The sequence below is a fragment of the Curcuma longa genome, chromosome 15 (assembly GCF_044706935.1).
Source record: "Curcuma longa cultivar G26 ecotype Majalengka, Jawa Barat chromosome 15, ITB_CL_G26_1.1, whole genome shotgun sequence".
In the NCBI taxonomy this organism is placed as follows: Eukaryota; Viridiplantae; Streptophyta; class Magnoliopsida; order Zingiberales; family Zingiberaceae; genus Curcuma; species Curcuma longa.
Window position 1 is genome coordinate 9,046,494 of NC_133875.1, and position 21,571 is coordinate 9,068,064.

Below are 21,571 nucleotides of genomic sequence, written 5' to 3' on the forward strand. Positions count from 1 at the left end.
AAAATTTTGTGTCAGCATTAATTCCCCCAAATGAAATAGGCGGTGAGTTTTATCGATCTGGTGCTCTTGAAGATGTGAAAAGGTGACATTGAATGAACTTGTTTCGCTACCTATGCGGAGACCTGAACTTTTTTCTCGTGGCAATCTCTTACGGGTAATTCCCTTTAACTGGAAAATATGCTTCTCTGCATTCTGTATTCTATTAGTTTATTTCCTCCTAATTTTCAAATGCTAGCTTGTCTTGCCTCTTATTTTTCCATGTAATCAAGTTAATATTATTATTTGTTATTCTGTTTCTGTTAAATGGGCATCTTTGTGTCTTACTTATGGCCGAGTTGTAATAGCTGGTAAACTTTTAGCCATGCAAGGGTGTCTTGCTCTTTGGCCCTCCTGGAACAGGCAAAACTCTTCTTGCAAAAGCACTTGCAACTGAGGCGGGGGGCAAATTTTATCAACATAACAAGTTCATCACTTACATCAAAGGTAATTAAATTTTCTTTTTCCATTAAGTTTCATTTATTCCGGTATAGTTTTTGGTTTATAAACTATGGACTAGGTAACCCATATTTCATGTGACACTGATCAAGAATCATATTATTCTGTCTTCACTTCAACACAAGATATGCAAACAATCAATGACACCTTCTCATTATGGCTACCCACTGGCTGCCTAGATGGAAAATCTGAAAAGCAATGATCAGAAGTTCCCAACTTTAAACCTTACACAAGATAAAAATTAATAAACTAATAGAGAAATATTTCATGCTGGACAAAACTTGATATTTTAAATTCTATATTAACATACTGCACTTGTAAATGTAATAGACAAAACATTACAAAGAAAGCTAATATAACAATTGAATGCATAGGGTATTAAGGATTCATGAACCCTAATTTCCTGGGCATGCTATTCTCATCAAGATGTTTTGGCATATATTTTGGTTCTACATAATATATGTACAAATTTGCAAATCAGTTGTAAAATACTTAGATATGACAGTTGTTTTGTAAGCATTTATTCTATATTCATTTATTTTAATTATTATAAGTTCAGGTGCATAATTTTAAATATCTCAATTAGGACAAATTTACCAAATTGTGATCTGGCCTTTCTCTTAGATTGGAATTGGAATAATTTTTGTTATATGATTTGTTGTCTATAGAATAATATATTAATGTCCAGACTACTTTTTTCTATTTTAAAATATTTTACTAGTTTTTAGTTTTTGAAATTTGATGCAACAACTGTAATATTCAAAATCAGTAGGATAACTTGATTGGATGGGTAGTATGCTTATCTTGAATGTTTGGAACCCTTGTTTTGCATTTTTCAACTCAAGGATTTTGTATAGAAATGTATATTTGTTACAATCCTGAATCCTCTGGTTGTGATTTTAATGGTTTTAAGCATGATGTCTCTTTCTCAATTTGAATGTTGAGGAAGACATATCAAATCAATATTTAGGATAGAAGTTAGGTTTTTTTATGACACCACAGCATGGTACAAGGTATAAGAATTTTGGGGCTTTATCCTAATTATAAGTGGCCACAGCTTGGTTAAAAGTACTCTTTTGAGATGAGAGAATCCATCTCGATTCTATTTGGTGCTTCTATCTCATTGAACTTTTACTGCTTGAGAATGGTTGTGGGAGAATGAACTAAGATGTATAGTTGATTTCAAGTGGATCCATGTATTTTCTTTTGTATTTACTTAGTTCCTTATCTGTTAATAATAAAATGGATTCATCCTGTATATTAATGTTTTTGGAAAGTTGATTTGCTCACAGAAAACATTTAAACTGACCATTGACCTTGTCAGGTTGCACTGTATTTACTTTCTTGGATTGCTTTCTACTTTTATGTTTTTATGACTCTTTTCTTCCAATTAATAAAACAACTATATATCGGTTCAGATTAAGATCAGGATAGAACTTAGTTGTTTTATTTACCGGCTAAACAAATCTTCAGCACCATCCTTTGTTTTTGTTCTTAGTTATTCTGATTACAGTTGATTTCTTTATTGTGATGGTTTCTTTTTGTATTCCTTTGAATACAGTGGTTTGGTGATGCAGAGAAGCTTACTAAGGCCCTTTTCTCTTTTGCCAGTCGACTAGCACCTGTGATCATATTTGTTGATGAGGTAGGCATTGGATTTTTGGTACTTGTTTTATATGCTGCATTCTCAATCCTTTCCTAAGTGTCCACGTTATTAGTTACTTGTCATGTCATGCTTGTTCTACTTGGAAACTTTTTTCTTGTTGCCTAATAGGTTGATAGTCTACTTGGAGCTCGAGGTGGTGCTTTTGAACATGAAGCAACAAGAAGAATACGAAATGAATTTATGGCAGCTTGGGATGGACTAAAGACCAAGGATAGCCAGAGGATCCTTGTCCTTGCTGCTACAAATCGCCCGTTTGATTTGGATGATGCAGTGATACGCCGGCTGCCAAGAAGGTAATGAGAGAGAAGCCAGAAAATATCTAATTATCTGAGTTTTTTTTCCATGTCAATAACTGACTAATAGAGGATGCTTGCAGGATTTATGTTGGTCTTCCTGACGCGGGTAATAGGAAAAAAATACTTAGGGTACTTCTTGCTCAAGAGAATCTGGAACTTGACTTCAGATTCGATGAACTTGCCAATGCCACTGATGGGTATTCAGGAAGTGATTTGAAGGTATACTTACAATTGACATTGTTTTCATCATTCACTGTCAAACTACAATTGCACTTTCTGACATTTTAAAATGCAGAATCTATGCATAGCAGCTGCTTATAGGCCAGTTGAAGAGCTTTTAGAAGCAGAAAGGACGGTAGGGTTCTCCTGTTTATCTTTTCCCCCCTCATGTATCTTCTTTTAGCTATCGTTTCCGTTTGATTTTCATGCGAAAATGCCCATCATTTTTTCGAAGGCAACTACTGCCGGTTTTAAACTATTTACAGTCTTTATATATATTATTGGAGTTCTGTTGCCCATCCAAATCTTTGTAGTTACTTCTCTTTCTTCTTTTGTGCTTCTATGTTCTTTGGCTCCCTCACACCAACCTTACTGTGATCAGGGAAGTAAAGTTACGATGCCGTCGTTAAGACCACTGCAGTTGGATGATTTTATCAAAGCAAAATCTAAGGTACTAAAAATACTACAGGTTGCTATACTTGATGCTATTTTCATTTACTTAGAATGATTTCCATCTCCAAACTTGTTTCTCCTATTAGGTGGGTGCCTCAGTTGCTTATGATGCTACCAGTATGAATGAACTAAGGCGGTGGAATGATCAATACGGCGAAGGTGGGAGCCGAGTAAGATCACCATTTGGGTTTGAGAACATCAGTGGACGATGAAAAAAATAAAATTCATAAACAGCTCCAGATTTGAGGCTCTCCGTGCTGCCGTTGAAAAATGTTTCTGACCTCTTACACCTTAATTTTGGTTTTATAATTATCTTTAATCTATCGGTAATCGGTCATCCTTGTAAGATCAAAGCAGTCAATGTAGACTCCATTCTTTCTTAGGCATAGCAATGCAATGCTGGGCATAGCTACATCTGTAACAGTATGTAGTTCTCATTTAAATGGGTTTTCTATTTTTTTCTCAGTGGGTTTTCTGCTTACAGTCGTGTATATATTAAAGGTTGCTGCTTATTTCTCTACACTATGATGTCAAGACACTTTTGCTGCTAATGTTTTTGGAATGATGTGTATTGGATATGTCTTATTGTATCCGATGGTGATGCCCTCATGGAGAAAGAACTTAATATCTTTTTGTATTCTGTGCAATGTCCAACAGAAGAAACCAGATGCAGATTGTAGTTAATCAGCAGGTACCTTTCAAGACTTGAGGAGCGAAGTATCAAACACTGTTTGCTTGAGAAGTGAAAGCAGGTGAGATATGCCAGTTGAGGATGAAAAACTCTACCTCCCACCCAAAAGACCAGCTCACAAACGATTAACTAGATAGAATGAGCCTGTACCTGTATAAAGTTGTTAAATTTACATTAGGACAGTGATTCCTTCCTCATAACTATGATGGTCTAATATTCTAGGAATACAATTTAAGAAAAACATTTATATTTGATCACTGACTGGTTTTTGTGTAGCTTTCATGAGATGAAAAAGATTGAGCCTAGGTAAACTTCATAGATCAACTATGAAGTTGTGAGGAGCTTCAAGTTTGTTGATGGTCGGTCATTGAGTTTGATGATGTGTTGTTTGAATTATTGTAATATTAGATTTATTCATGTAGATTGATTGTATTATTGGCATTCAAATTTTAGGTGGAGGTTATTATTTAAGGAGCTTCATCTTAGTTTCTAAAAGGTTCTCTTGATGATTGGATTGACTTTCAAGTATTGAAGGGTCAAATAGTTTGAGACATCAATACACCCTTGGACCCAAATTGGGTCAAAGTGTGTGACTTAAAAGCATATGTGATCAACACGTGCTTAAAAGCAAAAAGTCAATTTTTGTTTTTTCTGAACTCTCTTGTGATCTTCTCACTTGGATTAGATTCTTATTTATAGGGCGAGAGGAAGATTTTACTCATTTATAGATTCCTATCTATATTGTGTTGAAAGTGTGTTTTTCTTCAAGAGAGTTTCTAGAAGCAAGAGATTGTCTTGTATCCTTCATTAGAAATTCATTCTAAAGTTTACTTGAGATGAATAAGGTAGTCATGCGAAGTGAACAAATCTTGATGATTGTTTTGGCTAAAGGGTGTCTATCTCAAGAGTTTTTTTTTATTATTATTATTTAAGATAAGATTGTAAATCAAGAATCTGTTTGACTATAAAGAATCTAACCAAGGGTGTTTTACGAAGTGCTCCGTAGCTTGTTGTAAGAACTTAAAATGTCATATTGTAACATTTATAGACTTACTTCATTGTCTCATTGAAAGAAGTGATTTAGTGGTCTGAGTATGATATAAGTTGTAAAATAAGAGGAATTTACAAACCATATTATATCTATTTGTTAGTATTGTAATTTTGCCTCTAGAACATAGTTGAGTTGGTTACAATGGAACATATTTGCTGAAGTGGACGAATCTTGATAAAACCGAGATAATATCCTTTTTTATCATGGTCAATTGAAATTTCTCAATTTATCTCCTCGATCGTGGAATCGATCATGTAGGACCACTGAGATGTTGTACTGAAGTTAATATTGTAATTTTTCATATTTATTTTTGTTGCATACTTTGACAATAATTCATCACGTACACATACTTGAATTTATTCTTGTGTTCGAGTTTGGCAAAAGAAAGCTTGGTATATCCCAGATAATAAGACCATCATCATTCCAAATGTGAAAGATGGACAAAGTAACAACTAAACAATCTTAACATTCTCAAATATTCCACAGCAACCCAACACCGAATAAGTTGGAGAATTACAAAGAAAGCCTTGGACACTCTTTGAGAAAGGATGATGTTTAGACTCCAATTGAATTGGGTAACAAATTACAAGTATGACTGCACATGCATATATTGCACACAAACGTGGTTCTATTCTTGTAAAATCAACTATGTTAATTTTTACTATGTACAATGGAGGACCGGACGGACTTGAACATTCATACGGACAAGTGCTTGAGTCGCTACCTTTCACGAAGACTTGTTTTGTTTGCTCGCCTGCCATGCTTTGCGGTCTGCTTCAATCTTTGCACGGACGTTGACATGGAAACCAGGATATGGCTCGTACCCGATAAAATTAAGTGCCTGGATAAAAACTAGAAAATTATTCTCCATACCAGATCCTCCCTAGTTCAAGAAGTTGGATAAACTTACCTCAAGCAGAACGAAGAAGGGAGCCATCAAGAAGGCTTGAAAAAGGTTATCAAGAAGAGCGGGTGCTCGTTTCTGTGATGGTATGCAAACGACAAAATAATTGATCTCCAGAGAAACAATATATAGACAGATATATATATGGCCAATAATCAAATTTATTAATTCAGCATGGACCTCAAATACTCCATGGCCTATAAATTGGAAGGTCCAGCAAAATAATTGAGCTGCCAAAACAACCTGTTCAAAATGCATTTGACAGAGCATCAGTCTACATAAATCTGGAAATCAAGTTCAATACTTGTCTGCAGTTTAGATCCATAAACGACTGTGCAATTTGTAGATGAAGTTTCCTGTGTATCGACAATACTTTAATCGATATGAAAAGAAGGCGAAGAAATACCACATGTTTCAGGATAACCAATGTACTTGACCATATACACCAAACTATAAACTCAACTACTTGGATTGAAGACCCCCTAATGGAATTAAAAACCTCAGAAAAAACACAAGCAAATTTATGTCTCTTTTAGAATGTCAACTGTCAATTTATAATTGCAGAATCAGAATCCAGATCAGGAATCCGGATTAACTGATCTGAGAATATTAAAATCAGTTTTATGTAAACACAATTGAAATCAGGATACAATGATATTGTAAACTAGAAAAATTATAAATTAATATATTCTCAACTAGTAAATAAATCAAATTTGTTATACAACATAAAATAATTTCTTATAGTCATCAAATGATCAACAGAAGTTCATACATGCAAATAGATTAAACTCTTAGTAGTTACAAAATACTTAAATTGTTGATAATTATTTGATAATTAATATGGAGGTAAGTGTTTAAAAATTTATATTAAATAGCTCACCTAACAATAGTTTGTAATTTGTATTAAATCTAAAAAATCTAAAATATTTAAATATAAGTACCCAGTTACATGGATTGAATGAGATTGTTTGCCTATTCAATATAAATATTTAAATAATTCTTTAATCACAAATCATATCTAATTTTTAGTAGTACTTAACATAAATACATAACATAGGCAAAAGAAAATCATATTAATACACTAATGATGACACTAGCTTGTATTTGCCTTATGTAAGCAGCTCTGTTATCCATCTGCCATCCCTGCATCTTGGGTTAATGCCTATAATGCCTACAAACCTCACATCAACCAGCCACCACACCTAGGTTTAAACTTTACTGTTGAGCAACACGTCGTTGCACATATGCCTTATCCAAAAAATTCAATGATGCAGGTTAACCTTCACCAAGGTTGGCCTCTACCTTGATTTGACAACTCCACTATGTTATATGTGCATTAGAACTATTGCAAGTATGGTCAAAATTTCGGCCTTTGACCCATATTATTTCAATATCATGTCGATGTTCCGATGTATAGTGCAAGTAACGAATTTAAGGTGGAAGGAGGAAGGAGATGAAGAAGAAAAAAAGAAGAGAAATAACTATATGGCTAAGTTAGCTATATAGCTAAGTTCGAACTTTGTGTCTCTTTTGAAATAATACGGTTTTGACATTATGTTGTATGAATACAAGTTTTAAAAAATAACAAACAATATTTTAATTAATCTTGATTTGTTTTGTAGCATGCACCATGATCAATATCGATAAAGGAGAGATTCTCTATGACGAGTAGTATTGAGTTTAATAATTTACCTAAGTGATACGTTTTGTTGTGCGACCTGGCCCAGTACAAGATCTAAAACCACAGACACCCAACATCAAAATTAAGAGTGATTTCGTTGACTCAACTAATTTTTGAAAAAAGATTATATATAAAAATATATAAAGAAATTAAAAAAAAAAGAGTTTTATCTAGTTTCACTTTATTGTTTTGACAAAATTTATAAGGAAAGATCAAATTGGAGTTTGCCAATCACAATCCAACACTGTTGAGATCGATTGATTTTTTCAAACTATACATTTCAATGATCGGAATGTTTGATTAAAAACTAATACAAAGAATAAAAGGTAACCAGAAGAACGTCTAAAGATGAGTTTACCGAGTTAGGGATTTCTAGACTAAATATTAGATGTTGATGCCTGCATATGAATCGATATATGACAAAAATACAGGCAAGGAAACAGATTGCATTTTTCATGTGTACAAAAAGAATGTAGAAACAAGGAGAGGCTACCTACTTGCTTCCTTACAAAATCGGTATTTTATAAGGTCAACATATTCTGCATAATAACTTGACTCATGCAAGTCACTTGAGTAGGAAAAACATGCAAAAGGGATCAACTCAACCACCCATTGGCATTCATTTAGCGAAGTACAAAAGGCATAAAAATAAGAACTTTAAAATTCCATGTATAATGAGTGGGGTATATGCATCATTTTTCTCCAACATTGGCTCTATATACTAATGTAATGAATAAAAGAAGTTGCAGATGCCTAGAGAGGACTTATAGAGATGACGACAAAAGAAAAAAAAATGAACAAATCAGATTATAAGTCTACATCTACCTTTCTATCATTTACATAAGTCCTTAAATCATTCTTTAGATTCAATTGGCACTACCAACATACTGTTAAGCATAATAATCAAAGATAAATTTTAGTAGAAAAATAATGTGTAGAACTTGTAGGACATTGTAGTCAATTATAGCATTCTAAGAGTCTCAATAAATTTACTAAATTAAAATTTAAATAAAATATATAGATTTATATAATATACAATTTATTTTCTTAATTAGCCAACAAATCCAGAATTTCTATTCAGAAATTTACAATTGTCTAACTTCTAAATTAATGATTTATCTAGTTAAATCAGTTTTTAGGGTTGATAAAGTTGAAAGTAATTTAGCAATTTGTATGAAATCATTAAACTAATATATAGACTGTAACACTCGTCTCAAGCTATTGAAAAATTATGCAGTTGTTACACAATAAAAAAGACACCCATCAAATCCCAAACAATTATAAAATAAATAAATATTTTATTACTCCCAATTTAGAAAAGATGCAATACTATGCAATGGTTGAAAGGCAACTTATTTTGCATTTCAAAAGGTGTAATCTTTTTTGAACTCAAGTCAAGCTGGAGATACCACAGAGGTCTCAAGTTTGTGAAGATGAACAAACTTAACAAATTGAAAATAAGTGTTCAAGTATTCAATCTCAAACGAGTGTAAAGTGGAGAAAATACGGAAGTTTAAAATCTCAAGTCGTGCTATGGTTTGTCTTTAACTGAAATGATATTATTTTGATATCATGCCACCATTCTAATATATCGTGCTAGTGGTGAATTGGAAGTAGAAGGAGGAAGTAGATGAAAAAAAATAATACACCTATATAATTAAATTGAAATGATATTATCTTGTATGAAGACAATTATTGTGGTCAAATGGAAGATGAGTTAGATATGATATGACTTATAAGTCTCTGTTAATTTTATCCTTATTGTTATCATATGAATCAATATGATAAGATTTAGTTTCTATTTTACAAGATTTTTTCCCATGTAATTGTTATCTTTAAGATTGCATTTTATCTTAACATTATTCTTCTATCATATAATTAAAGTTCATTTCGGTTTAATTTTATTTTTTAATAAGTTAAATTTCCTTCTAGCTGTTAGATTTATTTTTAATGCATTCTCTTTCTAATTTTTAGAACTAAACAAAATTTCGGCCAAAGATTTTGCTTGTGTATATAAAGTCAAAGTAAAGACTGTCACTATGAAACAAGCAACAAAATGGTAATAGAATATGCAAATATGCTACAAAAGCTGTGGCAAAAATTCGATCATTATCGAGTCCTTGAGACGAAGTGTCTACAGGATGATGTGATCTTAAAGAAATTTATTGAGAAAGATCGAATGTACAATTTTTTGGTTGGCCTAACAGAATTTGATACAGGTCTAGATTCAAATTCTTGACAAGGAAGAAGTCTCGTCACTGAAAGAGGTTATTGCATTGATTCGGCCTAAAGAGAGTCGGAGAGGCATTATGTTGGAATCAGTGATAATTGCAGGATCTGCTATGCTTGCACAGAGAATACCAACTGAAATAAAACCAAGGAGACATCCCAATGCGACTCTCAAGATAATCTTTGGTGCACCTACTGTAAGAAGTTGAGACACACCAAGAATTGTTGCTAGAAATTGGAGGGAAAACTCACTACTTCAAGCCAAGAATGGGGTCAGCGGAGTGACCAAAAAAAAATCAACAGCAAGCTCATCAAGTCTTCTCTATAAAAGCCATTTCACAAAACTTGACCCAATAGCCTCCTAGAGAGAATACTCCTAGCTACTTTAGTCAGGCCAAGATTGAGGAGTTTCGAAGTTTATTAGGGTCATTGGAGCAGCCAAGTGGCTCCTATTCATTAGCATTCTTTAATAAGTCTCTTTCTCATAGATTACATGCCTCAGACCGATTTATACAAAATATTCTTGGGTCATTGACTCGAGAGCTACAAAATATATGACTTCCTAGTCCATTTTACAACATATTCACCTTATCCTAGCAATAGGAAAATTATTGTTGTTGATGGTTTTGTTACCATGATGGTTGGTATTGGTCACATTTAGTTGAGTCCATCCTTGTTATTAAAAGATGTACTCTATGTTCTGAAATTATCCACTGGCCTCTACTATTTCAATGCATCTGCCACATACGGTCAAACATGTTTTCTTAAAGTCTTATTTTTTGTTTCAAATAATGACCTCATTTGACATCAACATTTCCATCTTGGTCATCCTTTATTGACTATTTTAAAGACAATGTTCCTTTCCTTGTTTAATAGTGTTAAGGTTAAAGATTTTCATTGTGAGGAATGTGAATTTGCCAAATATAAGGGTTTTCTTTCCAATGAGCAAGAATAGAAGTTCTTTTCCTTTTTATTTGATTCACACATATATAGGGACCCTCTAGAATTCCCAATTACAAAAGCTCGGCAGTTTATTTCTTTCATTAATGATTACACTAGAGTCTAGTGGATTTTCCTTCTTAAATATAAATCTGATGTGACCACTATCATTTCAAATTTTATTATGATACATAATCAATTTGATGTTAAAGTAAAAAGGTTCTAGTTTGATAATGCTAAAGATTATTTTAATCAATTTCTTTCATTATATTTTCTACAAGAAGGGATAATTCATGAGTCATCTTCATAGGTACTCCTCAATAGAATGAGATTGCTGAGAGAAAAAAATGAGCACTTGCCACAACCTGTGCTATGCTCTTCTAAAACTGAGTTCCAATTGGGGGGTGGGGGTGGGATTGTTCTTACTATAGCCCACATTATAAATCCACTACCCTCCAAAGTCATGGACAATCAAACTCCTATACAACTCCTTCAGTTTTATCCTAATATTCGAACCATAAATAATCACACTCCTCGAGCATTTTGTTATCTTACTTTTATTCATGTATCTAGACACAATAGAGGTAAATTAGATCCATGATCAATCAAGTGTGTGCTTGTTGGATATTCTCCAACATAGAAAGGTTACAAGTGTTATCACCCACCTATGCAAAAATTTTATATCTCTGTTGATGTCACTTTTGAGAAAGGTCAATTATTTTTTTTCTCAACCTTATCTTCATGCAAAGTCTAGCTCTATTGAGGAAGATAAGCAAAAGATCTACTCTTCATTGACCTACCCATCTTAGAACCTTGCTCATCTCATTTTAGATCATCTTCACAAGAGTCATCCCTATATCCTGAATTGTCTCCACAAGAACCTGATCCCGCGCAAGTCCAAAACTCAATTTCTACTCTTGAAAATGAGGTATGCACAAACCCATTTTCTCTCCTATTTTATCTAATTATGATTTACCTATTGCCTTAAGAAAATAGACAAAAGAGTGCACTAAATGTTCAAGATATCCAATGGCCAATGTGGGAAATCATGGAGCTACTACAAAATAAAAGAGCACTGTGATGAAATGGGTGATTACCGTGAAGTACATACCAAGAGAGATACAAGGCGAGGTTGGTTGCTAAGGGCTACATACAAACCTATAGAGTGGACTAACAAGAAACATTTGCACGGTGGCTAATATGAATATAGTGAGGCTTCTATTGTCCTTAGTTGCAAATTTAAATTGGGATTTACAACAGTTTGATGTGAAGAATGTCTTCGCTCATGATGACTTAGAGGAAGACATATATATGGAGATTTCACCGGGCTTTAAAGGAAAGATAAAATGAAACAAGGTTTGCAAATTGAAAAGGGCATTATATGGACTCAAAATAGTCTTTGAGAGCTTAGTTCAACAGGTTTGCAAAGGTGATGCTCGATACCAGATATAGACAAAGTCAAGTATTCATTAAACATAATTTCAAGGGAGTTATTGCTTTTCTAGTGTATGTTGATGACATCATTGTTATTGGGAATGATGAGAAAGAAAAAGAGCCCTTAAAAAACTGTTCGACAAAGGAATTTGAGATCAAAGACTTGAGGAGCTTGAAATACTTGGGATAGAAGTAGCTCAATCTTATCTACATTTTCTAATAGAAGTACGTGGTTGACCTCGTGAAGGAAATTAGCATGTAAACCTGCTTCAACTCCAATTGATCCCAATTACAAACTTGGAGATGTTAATGATGATAGAGCAGTAGACAAGGGATCCAAAATTGATAGGGAAGCTAATATATTTGGCACACACTCGGCCTGATGTTGCCTACATTGTGAGTGTGGTAAGTCAGTTCATACATAACCCTAAAAAAGTTCTTCTACTAGCTACAAATCAGATACTCTATTACCTTAAAGCTAATCCATGAAAAGAAAATTTATTCAAGAAAGGTGAGGGGTTGATTCTTGAAGCTTACATTGATGTAGACTATGGAGGATCTCTGATTGATTAATATTTCACAACTTATTGCACGTTCTTAGATGCTAATCTAGTCACGTGGAGTAAGAAACAAAATGTGGTAGCTAAATCAAGTGCAAAAGTAGAGTTTAGGGCTATAGCTCATGGTGTGTGTGAACTACTATGGTTGAAGATCATCTCAAGCCTATGTACTTACAAAGGAGCAACTTGCAGATGTGTTTACAAAGGAATTTAATGGACATGACTTCTCAATAATTATATCCGTTGGGAATGAATGATATCTATTCACTAGCTTGAGAGCGAGTTTTAGAAAATTAACAACTATTTTAGGATAGTTGATCATGAAAATCTCTTGATATGAGGAATCTCTTGTCATGGAAATCCCTTGATACGAGATCTAGTTTAGAAATAAAATATTTTACTTTATTCTATACATAATAAATGTACAATGTATATATACTCATTATTGTACATAATGAAAAAAGTAAGAGAGAATTTCATTCCACGTTTCTTGTCATATACCAATCAATATCAATCATCAATCATATGATGCAAAATACACAAAATATACCAATTAGTATAACATATAATATATATAGAAGTAAAATTCATATAATCAAATAATTTAATGTCTAAAGTGATTATAACTTGTTATACAAGTGTTTAAGTTAACACTTAAAAGTTAGAAGCTACAAAATATAATATTTGAAAATTTTAAGTCAATTTGTCATATTCTAAACAAAATAAGTAAAAAAGAACCAAAAATAACTTTTTTTCTTCAAATGTACAATGAAACACATGCTATATGCAACTGTTATTTTGGTCCCTTTACAAATCTACCTAGGTAGTTTATATAGCCGCATATGCAACTCAAGCAACCATTTTTTAGAACCATGTTCAGCAACCACTTTTTATAACTATATTATAGCAATGACTTGACTAAGATGTTGAACAAAATCTCATCAAAACAAACCTAAGTCTGTGTTTCCTACAAGGGAAGGAAACACGGATAGAAACAAGGTGATAGAAAGTCTTTCCCATGACACTCTACTCCTTTGGTTGAAATAGAGGAAGGGAAGAAAAACATTAACAAAATATTTTCATAGTTTTTTCAAGTTTTTTTTTGTTGCCTGATGAAGGTATAAAAGTGATTCATCACATATAAATTTATTTTTTTAATTTATGTTTCTTTTACCATTAAACCAAAGTTATTAGGTGATAGAAAGTCTTTCCCCATAACACTCTACTCTTTTGGTTGAATAGAGGAAGGGAAGAAAAACATTAACAAAATATTTTCGTAGTTTTTTCAAGTTTTTTTTTTGTTGTTTGATGAGGTATAAAAGTGATTCATCACATATAAATTTATTTTTTTAATTTATGTTTCTTTTACCATTAAACCATAGTATTAAGATCCTATTAAGATTTGCAAGATCCTATTTAAGAACCTATGCAAGATACTACTTAAGAACCTAAACTATCCTACATAAGAACCTGAAAGATCCATAGGCTCTAACCATAGAATTGTAACATAGAATCATAAATTCTTACAATGTAATTAAATATTATAAAATTATATTCAACAATTGGAGCGTAGGGTTTTAAATCTCATTCCATGTTAGTTGGCATGATCAAACAATTTCATTTTGCAATTTAACCAATATGTGGAACAACCTGACACTCATGAGCACCTTCAGCATTGTGATTGTTTCGTCACCTCGCGAGAACATTTAGCATCACAATCTCTTTTTCATCAGAATGACCTACATTGCATCATGATTCAACTCACAAGAACCTTCAACATCACTATCTCCTCTGCATCTCTACTGTCTCGAAGAACCTTTGACATTGCTATCTCAATCTCACAAAGTGTTGGCACCTCGTCCCTCCGTGTTAACTCCTCTACATCAAACCCCCTCCTCCACTGAAATCATAGCATGCCAAGTAAGCTTCTCGCCTCGTACTCCTCTTCCTCTAACAATGGCCGATGTAGCATAGCGGATGAACAAATAATGATTCTCATAAAGAGGAGTAAACTCTCACACAAAGAAGAAAAGTGAAACTTCAATTAATTCAAGATGATTAAACTACAAGAGTCTGGACTCCTTTTATAGACTTGACTCAATAACAAAATATGGAAATAAATATTAGTTATCAAATAACAAACAAATTAAATTTCTAATTATTGTAACCACTTTATTCTTTAATATTCTTCAATTTGTTTCTTTTTATTGGTGAAGTGCTAATTTAGAATTATCTTCAATTTTTTTCTTCAAGTGTTGCCTATTATGATGATGTGTTTCCTTCTCCCCGACTAAAGAACTTGACTCCATAGATGGGGAAATAGAGCTTAGAAAACAAGTCCGTCGGCACCGCACATTGGTATGAGGTGGTGGCATCTCTCTAACTGAATCGGATAGAAGCTCAAGAGAGACCTTTCTAAGCTCATCTTCAATGATCCAAGTATCATCAATTTCTGAAAGTCCTTTCTAATGAACTAGATATCTATGAGTACTTCTGTTCAGAGATATCCCTATTTGATGATCCAAGATACTCTTAATCTGATGAGAAGGTTGTGACATAAATGGAAGTGTGGGAACCGATATCGTTGGTGCGTGACTTGTAGGCAAATCAACTAACAAAGACGAAGGTTCGAATGCCCCTTGATATGACAGTAAGTCCTCAATATCAAAAATTGAATTGATGATAAAATTAGCAAACAAGTCAACAACATATGCAGTAGTTTCAATTTTTCTCATAATTAGAAATGGACCGGAGGAGTGAGCATGAGGGAAAACATTATGGGCAAAGAGGACAAGCACCTCGTCTCCTACATTGTACTTCTTAAACTTATGATGTGCATCAGCTTGTATTTTATGCCTCATTACACAATACAATTTTTCTCCTGACATTAGCATGAATCTCTCTAATGTGCTCAGTAAAACTTTCAACACTCAGAAGAATGAGAAGTGGAAGGTAAGGAGATTATGTCAATAGGTTGACGAGTTTTTGACCCATACATGATTTCTAATGGACTAGACTGGTAGATCAATTTATTGAATTATTGTAAGCAAATTTAGTAAGTGGCAAAATTGAGTCCCAAATACCAGATTTTTCACCCACTAATTATCTTAACAAATTTCTTAGACTGCGATTAACAACCTCAGTTTGGCCGTCAGTCTATATGAATGAAAGGTGGAAAAAATTTAAGTTGTGTCCACAATAATTTCCATAGTGTTTTCAAAAAAATAGTTAATAAATTTCACATCTCTATTTGATACTATAGATGTAGGTAATCTATGCAAACAAACGATCTCCCTAAAGAATAATTTGACTATTTTTGATGCATCGTTTGTTTTATTGCATGGAATAAAATGTCATATTTGACAATAGATCTACTACTAAGATCGAATTGTGACTTCGGTTAGTCCAAGGCAATCCTAAAATAAAGTTTATGCTAATGTCTCATAGAGTTTAGGTAGTGGGGCGTCCAATCCTATGTCTTGTTTAGTTGCCTTTGCCATTTGACATGTATGACATTATGACACAATCTGTGCAACATCTCGTCGCAATGAAGGCTAATAAAATTAATCTAATAGTCCCCTCGGAATGTATAAATGTGTACTCTTAAATAGGTAACCATCTCGGATCACAAAATCTACCAAATATAGTTCCCATTTTAAACGTCTTCGAAAACTATCCTAAAGTCAAGGTAAGTGACATATTCATCTTTGAGTCGATTGAATCCTACTATAGTCATATTCATGCTGTGTATTGTGGCAACAACATGACTTAGCGCATCAGTTGATTTGTTATCTACATCAAAACAATATTTTAGAACAAAAGTATACTCCTGCAAGAACTCAACCCACCTAGCATGTTTAGTGCTTAATTTCTTCTGTGATTGAATGAGACTTTGCACTTATGATCCAAATGAAAATGAATTTGTGGGGTAGTAGGTATAGCGTCAATGTCTTAGGGTTTGTAGTAGGTAAAACTCTTTGTCATAGGTGGAATAATGTTGTCGAGTCTCATTAAATTATTCACTAAAGAATCCAATTGGGTGACCTTCTTGGCTTAATATGCCTCCTATACCTACTCCTAACGCATCGCAAGACGCCTCAAATGGTTTGGATAGGTAGGATGTCTAAGAATAGGAGCCCTAGTCATTCTTTCTTTTATCTCCCTAAAGGCAGCTGAGATAGATTTGGTCCACTAAAACTCCCCCTTTTTAAGGTGATTCATTATGGGGGATATAATGGTACTAAATTCCTTAACAAAATGACGATAAAAGGTTGCAAAGCCATGAAATCTTTGAGCCTATGAAAGGGTACGCAGCTCAAGCCATTCCTGGATTATCCTAATTGTTTTTGAATCTATCGAAATGCCTTTTACAGAAATAATAAAAATAAATCCAAGGAAGAGAACTTGGAGTTATAGGAAGGAGCATGTCTTTAGATTGACAAACAATCTTTTTTTTTCTAAGAGTCTTTAGGACGGATGGATGTGCTTTAGGTGGTCATTATGTGTCACGCTATAGATCAAAATGTCATCAAAATAGACTACAAGAAATTTTCCTATGAAAGGTTTTAAGACTTGTTGATCAACCTCATGAAAGTACTAAGAGCATTTGAAAGCCCAAAGGGCATGACTAACCACCCATACAATACATCTTGTGTTTTAAAGGCAGTTTTCCATTCATCAACAACCCTAATTTTAATTCGGTGATATCCACTATGCAAGTCAATCATAGAGAACCAACATGATTCGACCATCAAGTCAAGCATGTCATCAAGTCTCGGTATGGGAAACCTATACTTAGTTGTGATCTTGTTAATGGACACGACTATCTATACACATTCTCCAAGAACCATCCTTCTTAAGAACCAACAAAGCGGGAACAACACATGGGCTCATACTTTCTCTAATAAAGTCTTTCTCTAAGAGTCCTTTGATTTGCCTTTTCAGTTCAACAAGCTCTAGGGGATTCATATGATAGTGGGGTAGGTTGGGCAATTGCAATCCTAGGACTAGATCAATAGAGTGTTGGATCGAGTGCATAAGTGGGAGTTCGTTGGGTAATTCTTCACTAGTTATATCTTGGAACTCATCTAAAATCTCTTTGACCTTAGGGGAACGTCTTTTGGTGAATCTCTAGTGTCAAGTGTGAGGTTATGAGTTACTAATGTTATTATGATTCCCAACTCTTTTCCTTTTTCAAATTGAGGTCATGTAAGAAGGTGAAGGAATTGTTTGAGGATTAGGCTAGTTTAGTTGTTGACTTATATTTGGGCTTAGGTTCGCTAGGCCTGGTCAGGTATAATCGAATATTTTGGCCATTATGCTTTAAAATGTAGGTGTTTTCGTGTCCATAGTGGGTAATCGAGCGATCATAAAGCCAGGACTGACCAAGAATGATATAGGCTACACTCATATGAAGAATATCACACCATATTTTATTCTTATATGGACCCATCTCTATAGGAACCAAATACATTTGTATATCTGAAAGGGAATACTTATCTACTCATGCCACTTTTGTAGGTGCTCAAGTGTGGTTCAAGAATGACTTGAATCCAAGAAATGGTTTGTATGGACACTACGTTCATGTAACTCACTATCGATCACGATTTTACAAGACTTCCTCTCGCATTAGTGCATTTCCACATGTCGTCAGGTGTAAGCGTGGAAAGGATGCAATGCACTACATTAAGTCCTCTAGTTTGTTGTTCAATTTCCTCATTTTCATGATGCACATCAAGAGGGTTAATTTCTTCGTCACTACTTGGGGCCGAAAAGTATGCTGCTTCGACGTCAATATTGGGTTCTGGTTCTAGGGTTAAGACTCTATGGGGACACTTGGATGCTACATGACCTTTACCATGACAATTAAAATATTGAATGTAAGTTTTTGATTTTTTTAGAAGTTTGTGTATTCATCTCTACTTATTGAACGACAGATCCAGGATGGGTTGAAATAGTGGGTTTGCTTGATTGTTATGACATCTTATATGTAAGGGCACTACCAGTCGAAGGGGTTAGTAATCGCATAGTAGGGGCTTTCAAAAATTGCTCAATCTCTTCAACCTTTTGACAGACCTCTCCGATAGAGGTTGGGGCAAATAGTTTAATTTGTCTTTGAATTTTAGGTCTCAAACCATTAATAAAGTGGATTAGGGTTTCCCTAGGGTTTAATTTGGGGTTACACTGCATTCGTAAGTTGTCAAATTTGCTCAAATATTCAATTACGCTTATGCTCAATTGATTTAGATTAATTCACATGGTGTATTGTTGGTTTCTAAAGTATGTTGGGATAGGTTTTTTATTTAGAATTTGTTTCATCTCTACCAATGTGTGACTAGTTCTTCTCTATTTGTGGCATATTAATCTTGGATACTTTGATAGTATTTCTTCGCCGAATCAACGAGTTTGATTTTTTGCAAATCGTGCTTGTTCAGTTTGGAGCATGCCATACCAATCAAAGTAATCCTCAATCTCCGCGACCTAGATGAGGAATGCATTTAGGTCTAGTCAACCATCAAAATTGGGGGTGTTTAGTTTAACTCGATGGGCAGTATCTATTCTAGTTTAAGTTCAAGTCTAACTCTAAATTGGATTTGGGTGTTTTGAAAGTGGTCTTCCTCATCAATGACTAATTGATGGTCCTGAGGTGATTGTTGAACTACGTTGGATATATGGTCTGCAGGCTCAAGACTCATATCTTTTAGAAGCTTGTCGATTATGCTAGCAACATGAATTTTAAACCATTCTAGATCTTCCACTCTTGATTAAATGGTCTTAAGCTCATCTTTCACAAGTTCACACCTAGCACGTATTTCTCTAATGGTAGGGTTTCTTGTCATAGCCAACGTGGAGGTTCGACAAGTAATGAAATTTATAAATTATGCGGCACGGTAATTTTAAGGAAACAAGTTAGAACTTAACTAATGAAGAGATAAATAGGAAATCAGATAAATAAGATGATTGAAAATAGGGGCAAAGTAATGATTAGACAAATAGGAAATTAGATAAATAAAAGCACTTGAAATGGTGACAAAATAAGTAGGTAATCAAACAAAGATAATTGCAACATATGGAAATAAATAATATTAAGAAAACTGACAAGGACGTGCAGAGAGTAGTTAAAATGATTTAAGACGAAGGCGCGTCCAAGTCTTACCATTTGGGCTCCAAGATGAGCCGGGAAAGAGAAATGTCAGATCTACACACTCTCAATTTCATACAAATTGTCAGAAACAAAATAAAACTTACCTTCCAGGCGAGGGGGAACCCGAGGCGTAGGGCGAGGGCACTGCTGCCGATCCAACAGAGGAAGCAGAGGAGGGCGGCGAGGGAGCCGGCCTTCCAGTCCATGAGGACGTAGAAGAGGGCGTAGACAAGTGCGAAGACGAAGGCGAAGTTAAGGGGCAGGGTGCGGGAATCGGAGAGATAGAAGGGGAGGCCGAAGAAGGGAGGGGTGAATTGGAAGAGGAGGAGCGACGTGAAGAAGATCGGCCAGACGAAGAGCGTGTGGATGAGAACGTTAATAGGGTCGCTGTGGTAGGCGCCGTAGAAGGCGAACTGGCGCTCGAGATCGAAGAGAGCCTGCTTCGCCATCTCTTCTGTTCCGCTGTCGGTGGATCGATCGAATGATAATGCCGGTGAGAAGGAAGAGAGGTAGGTCTAGTTTTCAACAAACTGCCGGGAAAAAGGATCAAGAAGAAACCGCGTCGCGCGGCGCCGGTGCGTACACGTCGTCACGCCGTTGTTCTAATCCAGTTTGAGCGCAGGGGACCGTGCTTGGGCCGGCTCAGATGGGCCACCACCATCCATAATTTTATGCCAAGGATGTGTACAATAATTGACTTATAATATATATGTAAATAATTAAAATTATACAAGTACTAATTAAACTACACAATGAATGTCTATATGTAAATAATTTGTTTTTCCCACTAGAAAGGGATGGTGTAACAACTTTTATCCATTCTCAACCTAAGTTAGGTTAGGAGTATACGAAAATACTCTTGAGTGCAATATTGCAGTGCTTATGATAGGGCTTGTTCATCACTTTGTGTCCATATAAGCTTTCAAACATTGTGCTAGAGACTCATCAAATTGTACTTTAGTGCTTGAAAATCAATGTCAAGTACAAAGCTTCAATCCACCAAATGTCATAAACAAGTCAAGTCAAGTCAAGTTTTATGATATTGTTTGATAAGGTAATAGAGTCAAGTCAAGTCCAGCCTAAAATGAAACAAGTCTAATTTATTTTCTTTTATAAGTTTGGTTCAAGTTTGACTTGAGCTTGATTCGTTTAGATGTTATCAAGTTCTCAATTCGAACTTGTTTGATTGTTTAAAACTTTTATATTTTAAGTTTGTTTGATTAATTATTGAGCTTGATAATATAAATTTATTTATTCATTTTAAAAGTTTTTTTATTTAGCATATTAATAGGAGTTTTATTGAAGAACATGATTCGTAAACATTATTCATTAACGTTGTTCACGAGCATTCACGAACATTAATAAGCTGAACACATGTGTTTTAGCTTGTTTGTTTAGTTTAACGAGTTGTTCAAGCTTGTTCATTTAATTGATCTTGTGTATATTGAACGAGCATAAACAATCTCTTACTAAATCGAACACTAAACTTGTTCACGAATATTCGATTCATTTACAATCTTAACCAAATGTACAAAGGCTCTCAATGGATTCCCATTAAGATATATAATAACCCTACATTAATATTAATTCTAGGGTTCTCTACCATTCCCAAGTGACAGACATCCTACAAGGACAACTTTACTCTGAGTCATGCCTTGGCAATGTCTGTTTAGAAGAAAAAGTCTATGTGCATAAGCTATATGAGAGCATCCCACACTATTCATGCATGTTTACAAATCACAAAGGCATGAGAAGTTTGTGAAGCTATGCATGCTTACAAATCACAAAGGCATGAGAAGTTTGTGAAGC

At 34.3% G+C, this 21,571-nt stretch overlaps 1 protein-coding gene and 1 pseudogene across 1 annotated transcript; one reads left to right on the forward strand and one right to left on the reverse strand.

Annotated features, from left to right (window-relative positions):
- Window positions 1-5: 5 nt before the first annotated feature.
- Window positions 6-3,594, forward strand: LOC141845955 (uncharacterized; annotated as a pseudogene).
- A 1,714-nt stretch (window positions 3,595-5,308) lies between these two features.
- On the reverse strand, window positions 5,309-20,341 carry LOC141846425 (2-hydroxy-palmitic acid dioxygenase MPO1-like). The gene is made up of 4 exons (XM_074734469.1): window positions 19,867-20,341; window positions 5,956-6,018; window positions 5,782-5,853; window positions 5,309-5,712 (listed from the first exon to the last, which is right to left on the reverse strand). The coding sequence occupies exons 1-4, from the start codon at window positions 20,209-20,211 to the stop codon at window positions 5,599-5,601; spliced, it is 594 nt and encodes a 197-aa protein (XP_074590570.1). The 5' UTR covers window positions 20,212-20,341; the 3' UTR covers window positions 5,309-5,598.
- Window positions 20,342-21,571: the final 1,230 nt, after the last annotated feature.

What these genes read in the sequence shown, in the direction of transcription:
- LOC141846425 (XM_074734469.1), bottom strand. Translation starts at nt 20,211, where the DNA reads ATGGCGAAGCAGGCTCTCTTCGATCTCGAGCGCCAGTTCGCCTTCTAC. An exon ending in GGTTCCCCCTCGCCTGGAAG is followed by an intron (nt 6,019 to 19,866) that starts GTAAGTTTTATT and finishes CATTTTGAACAG; the next exon opens with GTTGTTTTGGCAGCTCAATT. An exon ending in TAGGCCATGGAGTATTTGAG is followed by an intron (nt 5,854 to 5,955) that starts GTCCATGCTGAA and finishes ATACCATCACAG; the next exon opens with AAACGAGCACCCGCTCTTCT.